This window comes from Callithrix jacchus, chromosome 12 (genome assembly GCF_049354715.1).
Source record: "Callithrix jacchus isolate 240 chromosome 12, calJac240_pri, whole genome shotgun sequence".
In the NCBI taxonomy this organism is placed as follows: domain Eukaryota; kingdom Metazoa; phylum Chordata; class Mammalia; order Primates; family Cebidae; genus Callithrix; species Callithrix jacchus.
Genome location: NC_133513.1, coordinates 81,259,257 through 81,274,763, shown reverse-complemented (window position 1 = coordinate 81,274,763; position 15,507 = coordinate 81,259,257). Strand labels below are relative to the sequence as shown.

Here is a 15,507-nt window from a genome sequence, read left to right as displayed (position 1 = left end):
GGAAGAGAAGTTTCATCTCCACAGAAATATGTTCCCTCAAGTGTTTCTAGATAAATTTCCAGGTAAAAAATTAAATTTTTTTAAATTAAAAAAATTCAAAATGACAAATGGAAATTTGTTGATGCTAGTATATTTCTAAAGTCAAAATTACAGGAAGAAGTACTGCATGTCAAACATTACAAAACTGTATGTGTGAGAGAATAAAGTATTTTGGAAAAACAAATGGACAATTCTTTAAATCCACAACTACTTTTTGTCATCTGACATCATGGAAACAATTTCATTGTAAACTTCTTGAGGGGCATCCATTGCCCAGATAAAGTCCAAGTGATTATAAAAAGGAATCTCCTTGTGGTAAATAAGATTGGGGAGTTTTGGAAGCAAAATGCCAACGTCTTGGGGGTCAGCCAATAGGTCATTGCCACCATTCCACACTGCAATTGGTACATTCATGGCTGTCACATTGTAGTAGGGAGGCTTAGGCTAGAAAACACAAGAGAAAGAATCAGAGTTTAGGTAACCACACTTTAAACGCAATACTTCTTCATCAAGTAGAATGTAAAACATTAACTGACAGTTTTATAAGTGAATTCTAGCAATGATTGCACAGAGAAAACCACCTTTATCCACAGAGCAAAGTGAATGCAATATGTTTTAGATCAGTGCTTCTCAAATTCTAATGGGCCTGTGAATCACCTGAGGATCTCATTGAAATAAAGATTCTAATTCAGTAGATTCAGGGGAAGAGCCTGAGATTCTGCATTCATAGGTGATGCTGATGCCATTGGCTCCAAACCATGCGCTGAATAGCAAGGCTTTAGACAGTAAGTCTTGCAAATTAAGAACGTAGATTGCAACTCAAGCTAAGGGAAATTGATTTCATTAGATTCTAATTGTTAATAGGTTGTTTCTACCTAAACACTCCAAAATATGATCTCAAAATGTCCCAAGTCATTTATTTTGGCTTTGTATTGACTTCCCAGTATGGTCAGGGGATAGGTGAATTGGTTCAGTTATGGAGCTGTAATTGTTGAATAGCTACCTGAATATTTACAAAGTGTTGCTTCAAATTCTGAGAAAGGGTGTTATCTCCATGTCCTATTTTTCAAAAATCACAATCACACATAAATTTTAAAGAGGTTTACAAAACAGAAAAGGTAATAAGAGAATCATCTCCAATTTTCTTGCTGCCCAAAGAGAATTTTGTTAGTTTATTTTTTAGATCATAGTTTCAAGAATAGTAATCCAATATACTAACAGTTTCTGTATTCTCACATTTGTGTAATAGCCAGCTTGCCATAGCAAAATATTTTATGATATTTAATTTCCCTAATAGTTTCGTGATTTCTATTATATTTCCTAAATATTAGAGAAAAGGGAGCAGTGTGGAAAATATTCATGATTATAAACCCACTTTGTTTTACTTACATCCCATTATTCAAAGAATTTTCTAGATGCTGGCCCTGGCTCTTAAATTAGTGTCACTGTTTCAGTTAGTTAAAGACCAACCTGGTATGTTATTTGTTTGGTTGGAAGAAGGGTGGACTTTGGGACTGGGTTTCTAGGTCTCACTTGTTGCTCTAAGATGAAGTCCTCTTATGATTATTAGAGCCCAGCAGAAAGAGAGACAAAGCAAATCTGTGTTTTGGAAGTTTAAGAAGGTGATGGTGGAGGAAAAGAATGTTTTCGACAGAAGTTTGATCTCATGCTATTCTGAAACGTTCGAGACATAAAAAATGCAAAATCAAGATGTGGGGGGCATCTTCTCTACACATAGGATACTGTTATTAAAGCATACAAATCCCTTCTAAATTTTGAGTCATGGAAACACATTAAGATTGGTAGAGTTGTTCAGCTACTACTTGGATGGAAAAATTAGATGTGGTGAAAAGGAAAAACAGAAGGTTACAAAATACTGTAGGGTACTTCCCTTGTTCAAAATTAGTCAGTGATACCCTGAGCTAAGAGCTTATAGATGTTATAGCATGAAATCCTGTCAACAACTTCCTGAGCCCAAGTGGAGAGATGAAGAAATGATTGCCCAAACTCATATCGACTACAGGTAAGATAAACTCCAAGGTCTGGATTCTTAGTATGATAAGTGTGAGGACTGCTTAGTATGTCTGCCTATGCTAAAGGTCTCTTCCTATTGTAAAATATTGCCAACCTTGACCTGCAAGCACAACATATTTTTCTTCTATATGGGCATATATTCTGGTGAAATCACTCCTCTGGCTGTCAACAAAGGAAAGGGTATTGTTTAAGAAGACCAGAAATTCCAACTCTATCTCATGAATGATTAGAATTATCAGCTTATTATATTAGGTATTTGTACTTCAGAAAAGAGAGGACAGTGTGTTGGGGATCTGGGATACTGGACAAGTCAGTGTAATAGCAATGGGTAGTGGTAAGTCCTGGGAAGTCTCTCACATATGGGGTGTTGAATTTCAAGCTCAGCTTTGTAAACATCTTTAAATGAGCATAGCAACCGAAGCATGAATGCATAGTCATGTGTGAGAATGAGAGACAGGGCATCAACATTCCTTTGGAAAATAGACGTGCAGTTAACATAATTTCTTCCTTAACAGTTACACAGTTAATATTGTTTAAAATGTGAATAATTCCAACTTTGAGAAGATTACCTGATTATAGTGCATCATATTCTGAACTGGGCTTCCCCAATCATAAGCTTGGAATTTCCCAGACTTAACAGCCTAATGTAGGGAAATTAAAAACAAATAAAATTATTATATTGTGAAAAATAAAATCCAAACATTTCCAAGCAGTTTATTTTCAATTTAAACAATTATGAAATATTTTTCTTATTCCAAAAGATTATTTATAATCTAGGACAAGGTATTTAAGTAAGTTTAAATGCAGCTTAACTCAAAATAATTTTTCTTGACTGCCAAGTCATAAAAAGCATTTAGTTCTTTGAAATAAATTCATAGTTATTTTTGTATGGTAGTCAATGCCAGAAAAATTACCTTCTAGGTGCACTTGGCAGGATATTTTAAGAATGTGTTTAGGTAAAGTGTAAAGGGTTGAGGCCCCCAAAATGAATTTTAACAGCATTTGAAAAATGATACCTGGGTCCAATGGAAGATGTTTTGAACAGAAGTTCCTGCCGGATTATGTGATAGATACACATCCAAGCGACTCTAGAAATCAACACTGCATATAACATATACATACTTTGACATACTCAGCATCTCAAAAACAGTTAAGATCTATGTTTTCTGATTCAGGTCAAGTGTTTAAAGGTAACATTTACAGATAGGATATGAACAACACATTTGTATGTCACTTCAGGATTTGCAAAGTGCAATTGCATGTGTTAACCCATTTAATTTGTAGCTGCCTAATGAGGACAGCTTATTAGTTCCATTTTATCAAAATGAAAACTGGGGCACAAAGAAGTTTAGAGAAATGTCTAATATCCACACAGAATAGAGCCAGATACCTTAATGCAGGTCTCTGAATCTAAATGCTCAGCTTTCATGCTTCTCTACCCAGTGCCAGAGTGCTGTAGGTTAAATATCCACACACAGGCCTTTTGCTTTGCAGAACCTTTTGCTTTGCAGAGAGCAAACTGAAGTCCCTTTCTCCAATTGCAGAGGGCCACTCCATAATGGGTCTTAATGCCATTAATATAGTAGACTGTGGCCAGAGTGAAACAAATTGGCCATCTTCATTGGAGACTGAAGATTCTCTTCTGCAAATTATTATGCAGAAGATGAAATTTCTAATTTCCTTTGTCTTATTTTACTATTATTTTTCTTATTAGACTCTCACTAATGGAATACAGCAATTTGTTCTGCCTTTTCTTAGTGTGATGGGGATAGGCTACTCTCTGTTAAACTCCACATATGGAATGAAAGGTAACTACAACACTTCATAGAATTATACCTTCTTATCAATAAACATAATTTTCTTAGGTGTTCAATGGTATAAACTATATAATTTTGAGTGAAGACAGTTGTCTATGAATAACAGTAGAAAACCTTATATGATATTACTATGTGCTAGATGCTTTGTACAATGTTCTGTATGCTTTAAACATACTAGCTCATTTGATCATCACAATAACGGGTTTTGTGGATGAGGAAATCAAGACAGAGGAGTTTAAGTCGGTTCCAAATGTAGGGTTTGAATTTAAACTGATCTAAATCCATACTCTTAACTACTTTATGATAGTGTATTTTGTCATATACATTTTAAAACCCCAACTCAGTACAAAGTGAGTAAAAAGGTAGATAAAGAATATGGGCAAAGTCTTACATAAATAGTTGCTCAGAAATATGGTCTGTAAGATTTATGGAAATGACTATCAGTGTTAAAAATCTTTATTGAAAACATTTATTCAATACCTAGACATTTTTCTCACAGAGGAGCCTACCAAAACATATGGTTCAGTCCATTCTCTCACAGAATTTAAATGTAACACCTATTATTCAGGTAGTCATAGTAAGTAGTGAATTGTTCTTTTTTGTCTTCATGTTGTTTAATTATTTTAGGGACAATCAGGGTAAAGGAAGGACTCTGGAAATGATGAAATTGGGAGCAATGATTTGTGAATTGTCTCGTGTTTATCAGGATATCACAGTTATAAACCTACTCCTAGTTCTCATAAAACACCAATTCTAAGTGGCAATGAAACAAGTAATCAAAGATGTTGCTCAAAATATAGAAATTGCAATGAATACAAACCGTGTTGAAGTTCTTACTGTCAAATCCACAAATAATAAATAAGGCATTGCTGCAAAGGTGATTCAGTGTCTCACGGGAGCACACTTCAGTAGCAAGAAATTGATCAAAGAAGTTGTGTGGGAGGAATAATTTGTCACCAAATATCATCTGAAAAATAACGGCATTATTAGAGGGTTATAGCAATCAAGCTGGAGAAAAGACTCACTAATTTATCTAATCTACTTATACATGTGTGATTAGGATGATGATATATTCCAATTTTTACACGTTGTTTTAGGAATTTCCAATATTTTCAGTTAGTTAATTCCCTCAACAAAGTTGTGAAATGGGCAGCACAGATATCAATACTGGGTATCTACTGTGGCACTCAGACTATACTGACTGCTAACAGGAAGTATAAGACACAAGAATTACAATCTAGTTGGGGTGATAGGAGTTGTGGGATGAAATCTTTAAACAACATGGCAGACTGTCATAATGAAGTGTCAAGATGTGAGATTTCAGCAATGAATTGTGAAAAGTTTGGGAGGAGAAATGGTGACTTGGCCATATTTTCAACAAAGCCTTTACAGAGGCAATGAGGCTCAGTGTAAGAACTGAAGCCCAGGCCCGGTGGCTCACACCTGAAATCCCAGCACTTCCTGAGGCCAAGGTGGGTGGATCATGAGGTCAGGAGATCGAGGCCATCTGGCCAATGTGGTGAAATCCCGTCTCTACTAAATATACAAAAAAAAAATTAGCTGGATGTTGTGATGCACATCTGTAATCCCAGCTAATCAGGAGGCTGAGGCGGGAGAATTGCTTGAACCTGGCAGGCAGTGAGCTGCCTTGCAGTGAGCTGAGATCATGCCACTGCACTCCAGCCTTGCCACAGAATAAGACTCCTTCTCAAAAAACAAAAAAAAGATTGAGTTTGTTCCAACTCTCTTTGAGGAAGGCAAATAATTTGTTATCGCTATTTTATACATGAGGAAACCTGAGGTTAACATGAGTCAGCATCCTGGGCTAATTAGAGCTGAATTATACCTAAAATCCTTACCCAAGCCTCTAACTTGAGGTCTAGTCCTTTTTTAAATTTTAATTAATGTCTGCATTGCCTATCAGAAAATCTGTGTACAAGTAGGAGATAAGGTCTCAATCAGTGTAGCCAATAAATACAATTTGGGTCATCACAAAACTTTAGATTTTAATACAAGTTTTCCAAATGTAGTTTTGGAAAGGCAAGTTCTATTACGCTTTAGACGTATGTGTTAATACAGAGTGAAAAGAGATGAACAATACAAAACCATAGAAGGAAATGGCATCATTACATTTTATAGCCTGAGGCTAAACCATTCTCCTAAAGGAAAGTGGAAAGTGTGTGTGTGTGTGTGTGTGTGTGTGTTTTACTAGGTAAAAGAATTAGTGTATAAGTATCAGCAAACAAAAGGATTATTCCATAACATATGCCTACTGCATAAGGCACTTAATATTTATAATTTATTGAAATCCACATTCCTGTCTTATGAAATGCCCATTTAAGGATGAAGGAGCTCTTAGGAAAGCCAAAAGGGAAAGCCATGAGAGATCTCAAGGTGTTTGCTCCACTCAATCATTGACTTAATCCCCCCTTTTCCCTTCCCTTCCTTTCCCTCCTCTTTCCAGTCTCTCTGGCCCAAGTGTGTTAATCTTCTTCTTTGACTATTTTGTTTTGTTTTTATTTCCCCTTCCCTCTCCTGGAGTGGAATCACAGCCTTGACACAACTGTATAGAGTGCTTGATAAACAAACCATCTGTGAAAAAGCAAAACTACTCCCAGGCATTGCTGACCCATCACTTAATTAAAGAGAATCAAATACCTTGAAGAGGAATGAAGGAATAAATCTAAGTTTGTTTAAAAGGCTTTTCGTATACTCTACAGTGGCAACCGGAGCTAGAGCATAGAAGGTTTTGATTCTTTCAGCCAGTTTGGGATTGGTGGAAAAGGCAATAAAACCTGAAAAAGAACAAGGAACTGGTGAAAAGGGGGTATGCATGTATTTGTGTGTTGTTGTTGTTCGGTTTGTTTTTACAAGTGACATTATTTTGGACTTATTAAGGATGGTGTTTGAGGCAACCTGACAAATTGGCATCTCTGCTGGCTCAAAGTGATTAGATTTTTGTGTATTTGTTTTGTTTTCATAGATTTTCTATGGGGACATGAGGCTAGAACACTTTAAAAGTTATCAAAAACCTTTATCTGACCTTAGAAAATAGGCGGAATTTAGGATACTCATATGGTTACAAAAAATGGTAATTTATGCTATATATTTTTATGAATTTAAATTGATCTCATCACAATGATATAATTAATTAATACTTAATATGAGTAGAGTATATACATGAAAAGGTTAAGAGTAGAAGTTTAAAATATGACCAAGCTCGATTTGAATCCTGGCTCTGTGGCTTGTTAGCTTTGTGACCTTGGACAAGTCACCAAATCTCTAAGAGCCGCTGTTTCCTTATCTGAAATACAAGGAGAGTGGTGAGTGCTTCATTAGGTTGTTAGGAACTAAAGGAAGTAAATCATGTAAAGAAAGAATTTATCATTATTCTTGGCACATAGTAAATACTTGATAAATAAGGACCCAAGAGAAATCAAGTATCTATACATTTAAAGACTTTCAGTAATTAATTAATGTTAAAGCACTAATATACTAGCAGATGAGGATGTGATTACGTAGTTTTCAAGTTTAACTCTGCAGTATAACTACAAAGGCAAGGCCCTCTCCCTGTCATTAATGACATATTGGCCTAAAAAAACCCTCTCTGATCTAGACAACTGTATATGTAGCCTGATTCTCTTTGTGGAAGAATGGTTTTTCTCCAAGAACACCCTTCATCCAGGTCACCACTATCTTCTTCATGGGTACTATAAGAGTCCTCTAATTGGTTCTCTGCTCCTGCCCCTTTTCCCCTCAGCGACAAAAGGGATTCTGTAATGAATTATGTAACTCTTCGATTCAAAATTATTGTGCACTTTTCTTTTTTTCTCAGAGTGAAAGCTAAAATCCCTACAACAGCCAAAGAGCCCTAAACAGTCTTTCTTCTCCAACCCTTGTGATTTCATCTCTCATTCTCTCTGTCTGTTTCTCAGTTTGATTCATCCACACAAGGCATGGTCTCACTGCTATTCCTTAAACAAACTAGGTGTGCTCCAGTTTCAGATTCTTTCACTTGCTATTCTCTCTTCCTGGAACACCAGCCTGCTAGGTAGGCACATGGCTCACTCTCTGACCTCCATCATGGCTTTACCCAGAAGGTGCTTGTGTTACCTATCTACAATTGCTGTGAACCCCTCTGGTGCTCTTTAATGTGATTTCCTGGGTTATTTTCTCTCCATAGCTTTACTATTATATAAAATATATTATACTTTACTTTTTTTTTGGACAGTTTTACTCTTGTTGCCCAGGCTGGAGTGCAGTAGTGTAATCTCAGCTCACCGCAACCTCTCGGGTTCCAGTAATTCTCATGCCTCAGCCTCCTGAGTAGCTGGAATTACAGGCATGTGCCACCATGCTTGGCTAATTTTTGTATTATTAGTAGAGATGGGGTTTCTCCATGTTGGTCAGGCTGGTCTTGAACCTCCGACCTCAGCTAATCCACCTGCCTTGGCCTCCCAAAGTTCTGGGATTACAGGCGTGAGCTACCACACCGAGCCTGTATTTTACTATTTTGCCTTTTTTAAACTACTTGATCACATCCTCATCTGCTAGTAAACTACTGCCTCTATCACTAGAGTGTAAGTGGTACAAAGGCAGAAGTTTTCATCTATTTCGTTTATTGTTGTATTCTTTGGATGCATCATAGGAGTCTACCCCATAAATATGGTAAAATGAATAGAATAAACTCAGTTCAGTGGCCATGTGGAATAATGTTTCAGAGTATATACTTGGGAGTCAGGCTGCCTGAGCTATCCTATTGGTAATAATCCATGTTACCTTGCACAAACTGTTTATCCCCTTGCTTTGTTTTCCCATATAATAGGAATTATAATTGTCCCTATGTCATTGTGTTGTTGGAGGCATTAAATGAATGGAAAGAAATTAGTGTGGTTGCTAACACGCCTACCATAACCACTGGGAAAATGTTTATGAGGAGTAAACCACTTGGCCTGACTGCCATTACTTACCGATGGTGGTGCCCTGTGAATGACCAACATAGTGTAGCTGCTGCTGTCCTGTTTTCTTTACAATGAAGTCGATTGTGGCTGGAAGGTCATATTTAGCCATTTCATCAAAGCTGAAAGGAAAAAGACAAAAGTGAATACATTTCCTTACTATAGTTTCTAAAATTCAAGCATTCATAGCCAATGATCCCTTTGGGATATAGAAAACTGCATTCTCTAAATATTGATGCTTATAGACCGTCAGTGAGTGTCAGGTGCCTTTGGGGTGGTGTCTTATAAACAACTGACATCATTTCTGAAGCACAGCATCACAGCTGCAACTGAATCCAAACAAGATAGTATCTGTAAGTGGGAATTATTTCTATCCCTGAAATGGAATGTCAGATTTAATAATAATGTGTATGCTGTGTTCCAGTGTTATTTTATATAAATCCTATCTTTCACTATTTCATTATTCAAAAATCAGCCAACATGGTATTTTGAAAATGAAAACTGGATTATGCTACCTCCCTATTTAAAAATTCTCAGTGTACTCTCACTATCACCACTACAGCCCTGTTAGCACCTCAGCCTTTATTCATGTCATTCTCCCTCTTCCCAGCACACCTGGGATACACAGCTTTCCTTTCAGCTCCTAGAACTCTTGGAACACTTTCATGCCTTAGTAGCAGCAGCCAGATTTTCTTCTGTTCTCCAACTCCATCAGTAATTTCCAAGAATAAGGCACAGGAAGACCAGTGAGAGAAGCCTATGATAATCTCTCTATGGTATCTGAGTTTTACTCTCCCCACCCCTCCTATTGATGATGACTCAGATTGCTGTTCTCCTATCCCCAACTGGGTTTTGACATCCTTCTTGAATCCATATGGACCTTCCTTTGGAATTTTCCAGGGGTAGTGAATTTCCTTGCTTCAGCCATATTGTTCATTCCATTTGGAAAAGCACATTCTGGGATCCCTTATGGAGACTCCTGAGATCACAGAAATTTGAAGGAAAAGCTACCCTAGGAATGAGGTACATGGAAGAATCCAAGAATGGATTAGAATGAAAATTACTTATTTCTCCTCCTACTTGGAGTGTAATTTGTTAAAAAGGGACCGGATTAGAAGGGGTGAATGCCCATGCTTTTAAAGCCCAGTGTTTATTTTTAATTGTCCCTTTTCTTTACCTAAAAGCCCAGAATTCAACTGAGTCCGGTGAATAGTACAAGTTTTTCCTGGCCCAGGTGTTTCCTCTGCTGTTGCCCAGCCACACATCATAACCAGCGTCTGCCAGAATGAAGGCAAGGCTGTTGTTCGGCAGGTTGGCAATCCAGTTTGTGGCTGATGCAAGCAAACCGTGCTGCAAAAACACAACCGGTCTCTGGCCTAAAGAAAAAAAAATGTTTATAAACTTCATAAATGCATTCCTTATTCTAGGATAAATGTGAGACTAGAAACAGTCTTCCACGTGATTAGCATTAAATACATTTGCCTGATTGAGTGGAATATTTTTGAATATCTTAACCATGGTGATGATTTCTCAGGGAGTTGATTTCTCAGATGCCAATACTTATGAAACTGTACACTTTAAATATGAGCAGTTTATTATATGCCAATTACATCTCAATAAAACTATTGAAAAATTATATTCTCAGGTAATTCAGCACAATGTTAAATTAGGTAAACTGTGAGTAGTAAAATTATGTGTAATCTTTTTTTTTCTTTTTGTGCTTAACAACATTTCTACAAGGAGAAAAGGGTAAACTTTCGATAGTACTAGTGAAAATTGACTTGTACGTGTTTAGGAAATGGGCCTTGAATTGGCTCTGCATCCTCCCCTCTGCAACACACACCCTGGCTAACTCTTCCTGATCTTCTAGGTCTTCATCCAGTTAAAGCTTCATCCGAGCTTTCCTTGTCTCCCCTAGCTGGGTTAGGTGATTTTATTAAAACTTTCAGTTTAACATCTTATGTACAGTTATAGCTTGAGCACATATTATTACAATCCCCCATTTACTTATCTATTTGATTGGCTTGATGATGATCTCCTTGAAGACTGAAAATACAGCTTAGGTATTGTTGCATTTCCAGAATGAGCAAGACATTAAATCTTTAGGAAGAAATAAAAGGAGGAAAAAAGAAAGAACAAAAAATGAAAATATGGAGGAAGAAAGAAGGAAAGGAAAAAATAGAGAAAGGAAGGAAGATATACCTATATTCTCTGAATTTTTCTGCCCATAAGGAATTCTGTCGACTTCAAGGATATAACCATCTTCAGTCACAACTTCGTATTTTTCATTTGGGTATCCCCAATAAGAAATCATCTGACTCTGAGGAAGAAAACCCAAAACTTTAAATTTTAATTGATTTTTAGATACATCTAACAAATAAATATTGCTGTTTATTTTTAATTGGTCGTATAAAATCTTAAACCCATCATGATTTTAAATAATAGTATCTTTTAGTTGTATAGAGTTTCTTTTCCTAGAATAACTTACAATGTTCATAGTCACTTCAGGGCTCCCAGGATTTACTTTTCCAAAGAAACCATGTGTCGTTCCCAGTACAGATGTCAAACTCGCCAGTGTTAAAAGTAGCCACATTTTGGAACTGCCTGAAAGAAAAGAATAACCTGTGCCATAATTAACCCATTTTACTTTCATAATGCTCATATTTTATGCCAATTTTACCTTTGTGCCAAGTAGAGGAATGCTTGGGTTTAATTATATTCAGTTGGGCAATAAACTGCAACACATGAATGTCAGCACAGGTACCTTAGTGCTTTTAATGCTTAACATGTTTTCACTATTTGATTCCTTTTGTTTAAGAACATTTTCCACTAGGTTTCAAGTTATACTGAATTAATCTTAATTGGCTAAAAATTTTCTCTAATTGGCATAACAATGTATTCTTATTATGCTTTGTGTTTAAGACTTTTGCCACTTTCTTTTGAGAGCCCAGATTTGGGTGGGGGATGTGCGGGCCTTTGACCTCTTTAGCTCTAGTCTCTATATAATGTGCTTCAAAGTCAATATGATAATTTTAAATGTTGTTTATAACAGTCATTCCATAAACATTTACTGATTGGGGGTCATTATGTGGATTTAAAAGCTGCTACCACCTTCTCAAGCTGGTGCCATAACCAGTTATGTGTGAATATAATTTCAGGAGTGTTATTGCTCTTTTAAATTTTTGCTGAATATTGTCTCATTGAAATTACTTAGGTAGGCCTTGAAAATTATAAATCAGCAATGTATTGGATGGTCCAATATCCTCTTTAACAAATTTTTAACAATAAAAAGGAAAATTAGTATTGTTATTTGAAAAGGATCCAAGAGATTTTCTAATTCAGTTCTCACATATTTTACAAATGAGAAATAACTCAATTCCTTAATAACAATGCTAATTCTAAGTAAACTGAATTAGTAATGCTATTTAAATAATCAGTCTTTTACATAATTACTCTATCAAAATTGTTAGGCTTTCTGAGATGTAGAGCAATACAGGTCAAGAGCAATACAGGCCAGTGACAAAATGTTTTTGTTTATATATATATATATATATATATATATACATACATACATACACGTATATACACATGTATGTGTGTATATATATATATATATAATTGTACTTTAGGTTCTGGGGTACATGTGCAGAACATGCAGGATTGTTGTATAGGTACCTACATGGCTAATGTGATTTGCTGCCTTCATCCCCCCATCACCTATATCTGGCATTTATCCCCGTGTCATCCTTCCCCAACCTCCCTAACCCCCATTGTCCCTCCCTTATTTCCCCCCAACTGACCCCAGTGTGTGATGCTCCCCTCCCTGTGCCATATGTTCTCATTGTTCAACACCCGCCTATAAGTGAGAACATGTGGTATTTGATTTTCTGTTCTTGTGTCAGTTTGCTGAGAATGATGGTTTCCAGATTCATCCATGTCCCTACAAAGGACACAAACTCATCGTTTTTATGGCTCATAGTATTCCATGGTGTATATGTGCCACATTTTCCTTGTCCATCTATCATCGATGGGCATTTGAGTTGGTTCCAGGTCTTTGCTATTGTAAACAGCGCTGCAGTGAACATACATGTGCATGTGTTTTTATAATAGAATAATTTCTAATTCTTTGGATATATACCCAATAATAGGATTGCTGGGTCAAATGGAATTTCTATTTCTAGGTCCTTGAGGAATAGCCACACTGTCTTCCACAATGGTTGAACTAATTTACCCTCCCATCAACAGTGTAAAAGTATTCCTATTTCTCCACATCCTCTCCAGCATCTATTGTCTCCAGATTTTTTAATGATCGCCATTCTAACTGGCGTGAAATGATATCTCAGTGTGGTTTTGATTTACGTTTCCTTAATGACCAGTGATGATGAACATTTTTTCATATGTCTCTTGGCCTCATATATGTCTTCTTTTGAAAAGTGTCTGTTCAAATCCTTTGCCTACTTTTGAATGGGTTTGTTTGTTTTTTCTTGTAAATCTGTTTTAGTTCTTTGTGGATTCTGGATATTAGCCCTTTGTTAGATGGGAAGATTGCAAAAATTTTTTCTCATTCTGTTGGTTGCCCATTCATTCTAATGATTGTTTCTTTTGCTGTACAGAAGCTCTGGAGTTTAATTAGATCCCATTTGTCTATTTTGGCTTTTGTTGCCAATGCTTTTGATGTTTTAGTCATGAAGTCCTTGCCTATGCCTATGTCCTGAATGGTTTTGCCTAGGTTTTCTGCTAGGGTTTTTATGGTGTTATGTCTTATGTTTAAGTGTTTAATCCTTGTGGAGTTAATTTTAGTGTAAGGTGTCAGTAAGGGGTTCAGTTTCTGCTTTCTGCACATGGCTAGCCAGTTATCCCAACACCATTTATTAAACAGGGAATCCTTTCCCCATTGTTTGTTTTTGTCAGATTTGTCAAAGATCAGATGGCTGTAGATGTGTGACCTTGCTTGAAAATAGCCTAACTGATGAGCGTGCAAGATCTAACCCCTCATAAAAGATGAGCAGGTTCCAGGTTAAAGTGGCTTACCCATCAAAATTTATCAGCCTTGCTTGTCAATATGTGGTTCTTGGGGCAACTAGTCAGCATTTTCTCTTGTACAATAACTAGGAATTTCATATACATACAAACTTAGAATGAAACTTATGCTCCTTCCAATTTTTTTATTTTGACCAAAATTTCAACTCATAACCATCTTTTTCCAAAGATCATTTCTGTAGGACTCCAACTTTCTGATCTTATGATATATATATATCATATTATTTATATATATATCATAAGATTAGTTTCTCAAACTGATCATATGAATATATATATATATTTGAGAAACTAGGTCTCACTCTGTCCCCCAGGCAGGAGTACATACATATATGATATAGTAATATATTTCTATAAATTCTTATATTTATGTTAATAAGTATATTTCTATATCATATATGTATATATATATATTTGAGAAACTAGGTCTCACTCTGTCACCAATGGTAGTGTGATCATAGCTCATTGCAACTTGACCTCCTGGTTCTTGGTCCCAAGTAATTCCCCCAACCCCTGGCCCCACTTCCACAGTAGCTGAGGCTATAGGAGTGCATCTAGCTATTTTTTTTTCTTGTTTTAGAAATTGGGTGTTCCTACATTACCCAAGCTGGTCTCGAACTAGCCTCAAGGTATTTTCCTGCCTGGGCTTCCCAAAACACTGGGATTATAGACACGAGCCACCACCTCTGGCCTTATAGAAAATATTTGATATTAGACCTACAACCCTTGGACTTCCTTCTATGTTGTAGTCACCAACTATAAGTTTGAGAATCTTCAGATACTAAGCTCATGATAAAGCTTCAATGGAGAAGTGATATTGTCCTCAAATATCTGAAGGGAAGCCATGTAGAGAACAGTTTTAAATCAATTTATTTTTAGTGTGTTAGAAATAAATTTTTCATTAAATATTTATTGAGAAACTGTGTGTTAGCAATATTTGGAGGTCATATGTAGAAATATTTGACTTGAATACAGTGAATAAGTTGTAATATTTGGATCTTTGATTTCAAGAGAAATTCTTTGAAAAGTGGTAACTTCTCAGTTGCTGATAATATTTCAACAAAACCTATTTATAGTAATACATGCAGAGCATATAGCATAGTTCCTGATTTACAATGAAGCCAGACTAGAACTCTCAAGATTCTAAATCTGACCCTCTGGTCTAATAGTTTGGCCACTGGTTTAGTATAGAATTAGATTTAAGGGTGTCTCTTAAAAGTCAGTTTTTAACTAAGCCTTGTCTTTACCATGATATTTTAGGGAGAGATAACCTTGCATATACAAACTAACCAGCAGTATTGTAACATTCAAACCAGAGGCTTTCATCAAACCTTTCAGGAACCCACAAGGCCTCCATTAAGTGATTTGCCATTGTAAAGTGAGGACACTTAACCTACTGTTTGCATTGGAGTACATCCCAACAGCTCAAAGGTGTTCAAGGACAGAATAAATTTCTCAAAATGCTTGTTGCCAAGTCCTACAAAAATACCAGTAGTTAACATGTACAGAGGATCCACTGAGTGCTGAACTGTGTATTCAACATGGTATACCTGAGGTGAACTATCTTTGTTAAGACAATTTTCCCATCTATAAAATAGGGCCTGTAACAGTACATTTCT

The 15,507-nt window shown here is 36.2% G+C and overlaps 1 protein-coding gene across 2 annotated transcripts; it reads right to left on the bottom strand.

The window, feature by feature from the left end:
* Window positions 1–246: 246 nt before the first annotated feature.
* Window positions 247–15,304, bottom strand: LIPF (lipase F, gastric type). 2 transcript variants are annotated; one of them, XM_009009931.5, is made up of 10 exons: window positions 15,286–15,304; window positions 11,337–11,452; window positions 11,051–11,168; window positions 10,026–10,224; window positions 8,861–8,970; window positions 6,549–6,685; window positions 4,711–4,857; window positions 3,090–3,161; window positions 2,643–2,714; window positions 247–483 (listed from the first exon to the last, which is right to left on the bottom strand). In XM_009009931.5, the coding sequence occupies exons 1-10, from the start codon at window positions 15,302–15,304 to the stop codon at window positions 247–249; spliced, it is 1,227 nt and encodes a 408-aa protein (XP_009008179.3). The 2 variants fall into 2 exon arrangements, with proteins under 2 accessions (XP_009008179.3, XP_078200143.1); XM_078344017.1 differs by having other exon boundaries at window positions 10,026–10,125.
* Window positions 15,305–15,507: the final 203 nt, after the last annotated feature.

Coding starts and splice junctions, on each gene's coding strand:
- LIPF (XM_009009931.5), bottom strand. Junction 11,169..11,336: donor CTGAAGTGACTATGAACATT/GTAAGTTATTCT, acceptor TTTCTTCCTCAG/AGTCAGATGATTTCTTATTG. Junction 484..2,642: donor ATATGATGCACTATAATCAG/GTAATCTTCTCA, acceptor TGTGTTTTCTAG/CCTAAGCCTCCCTACTACAA.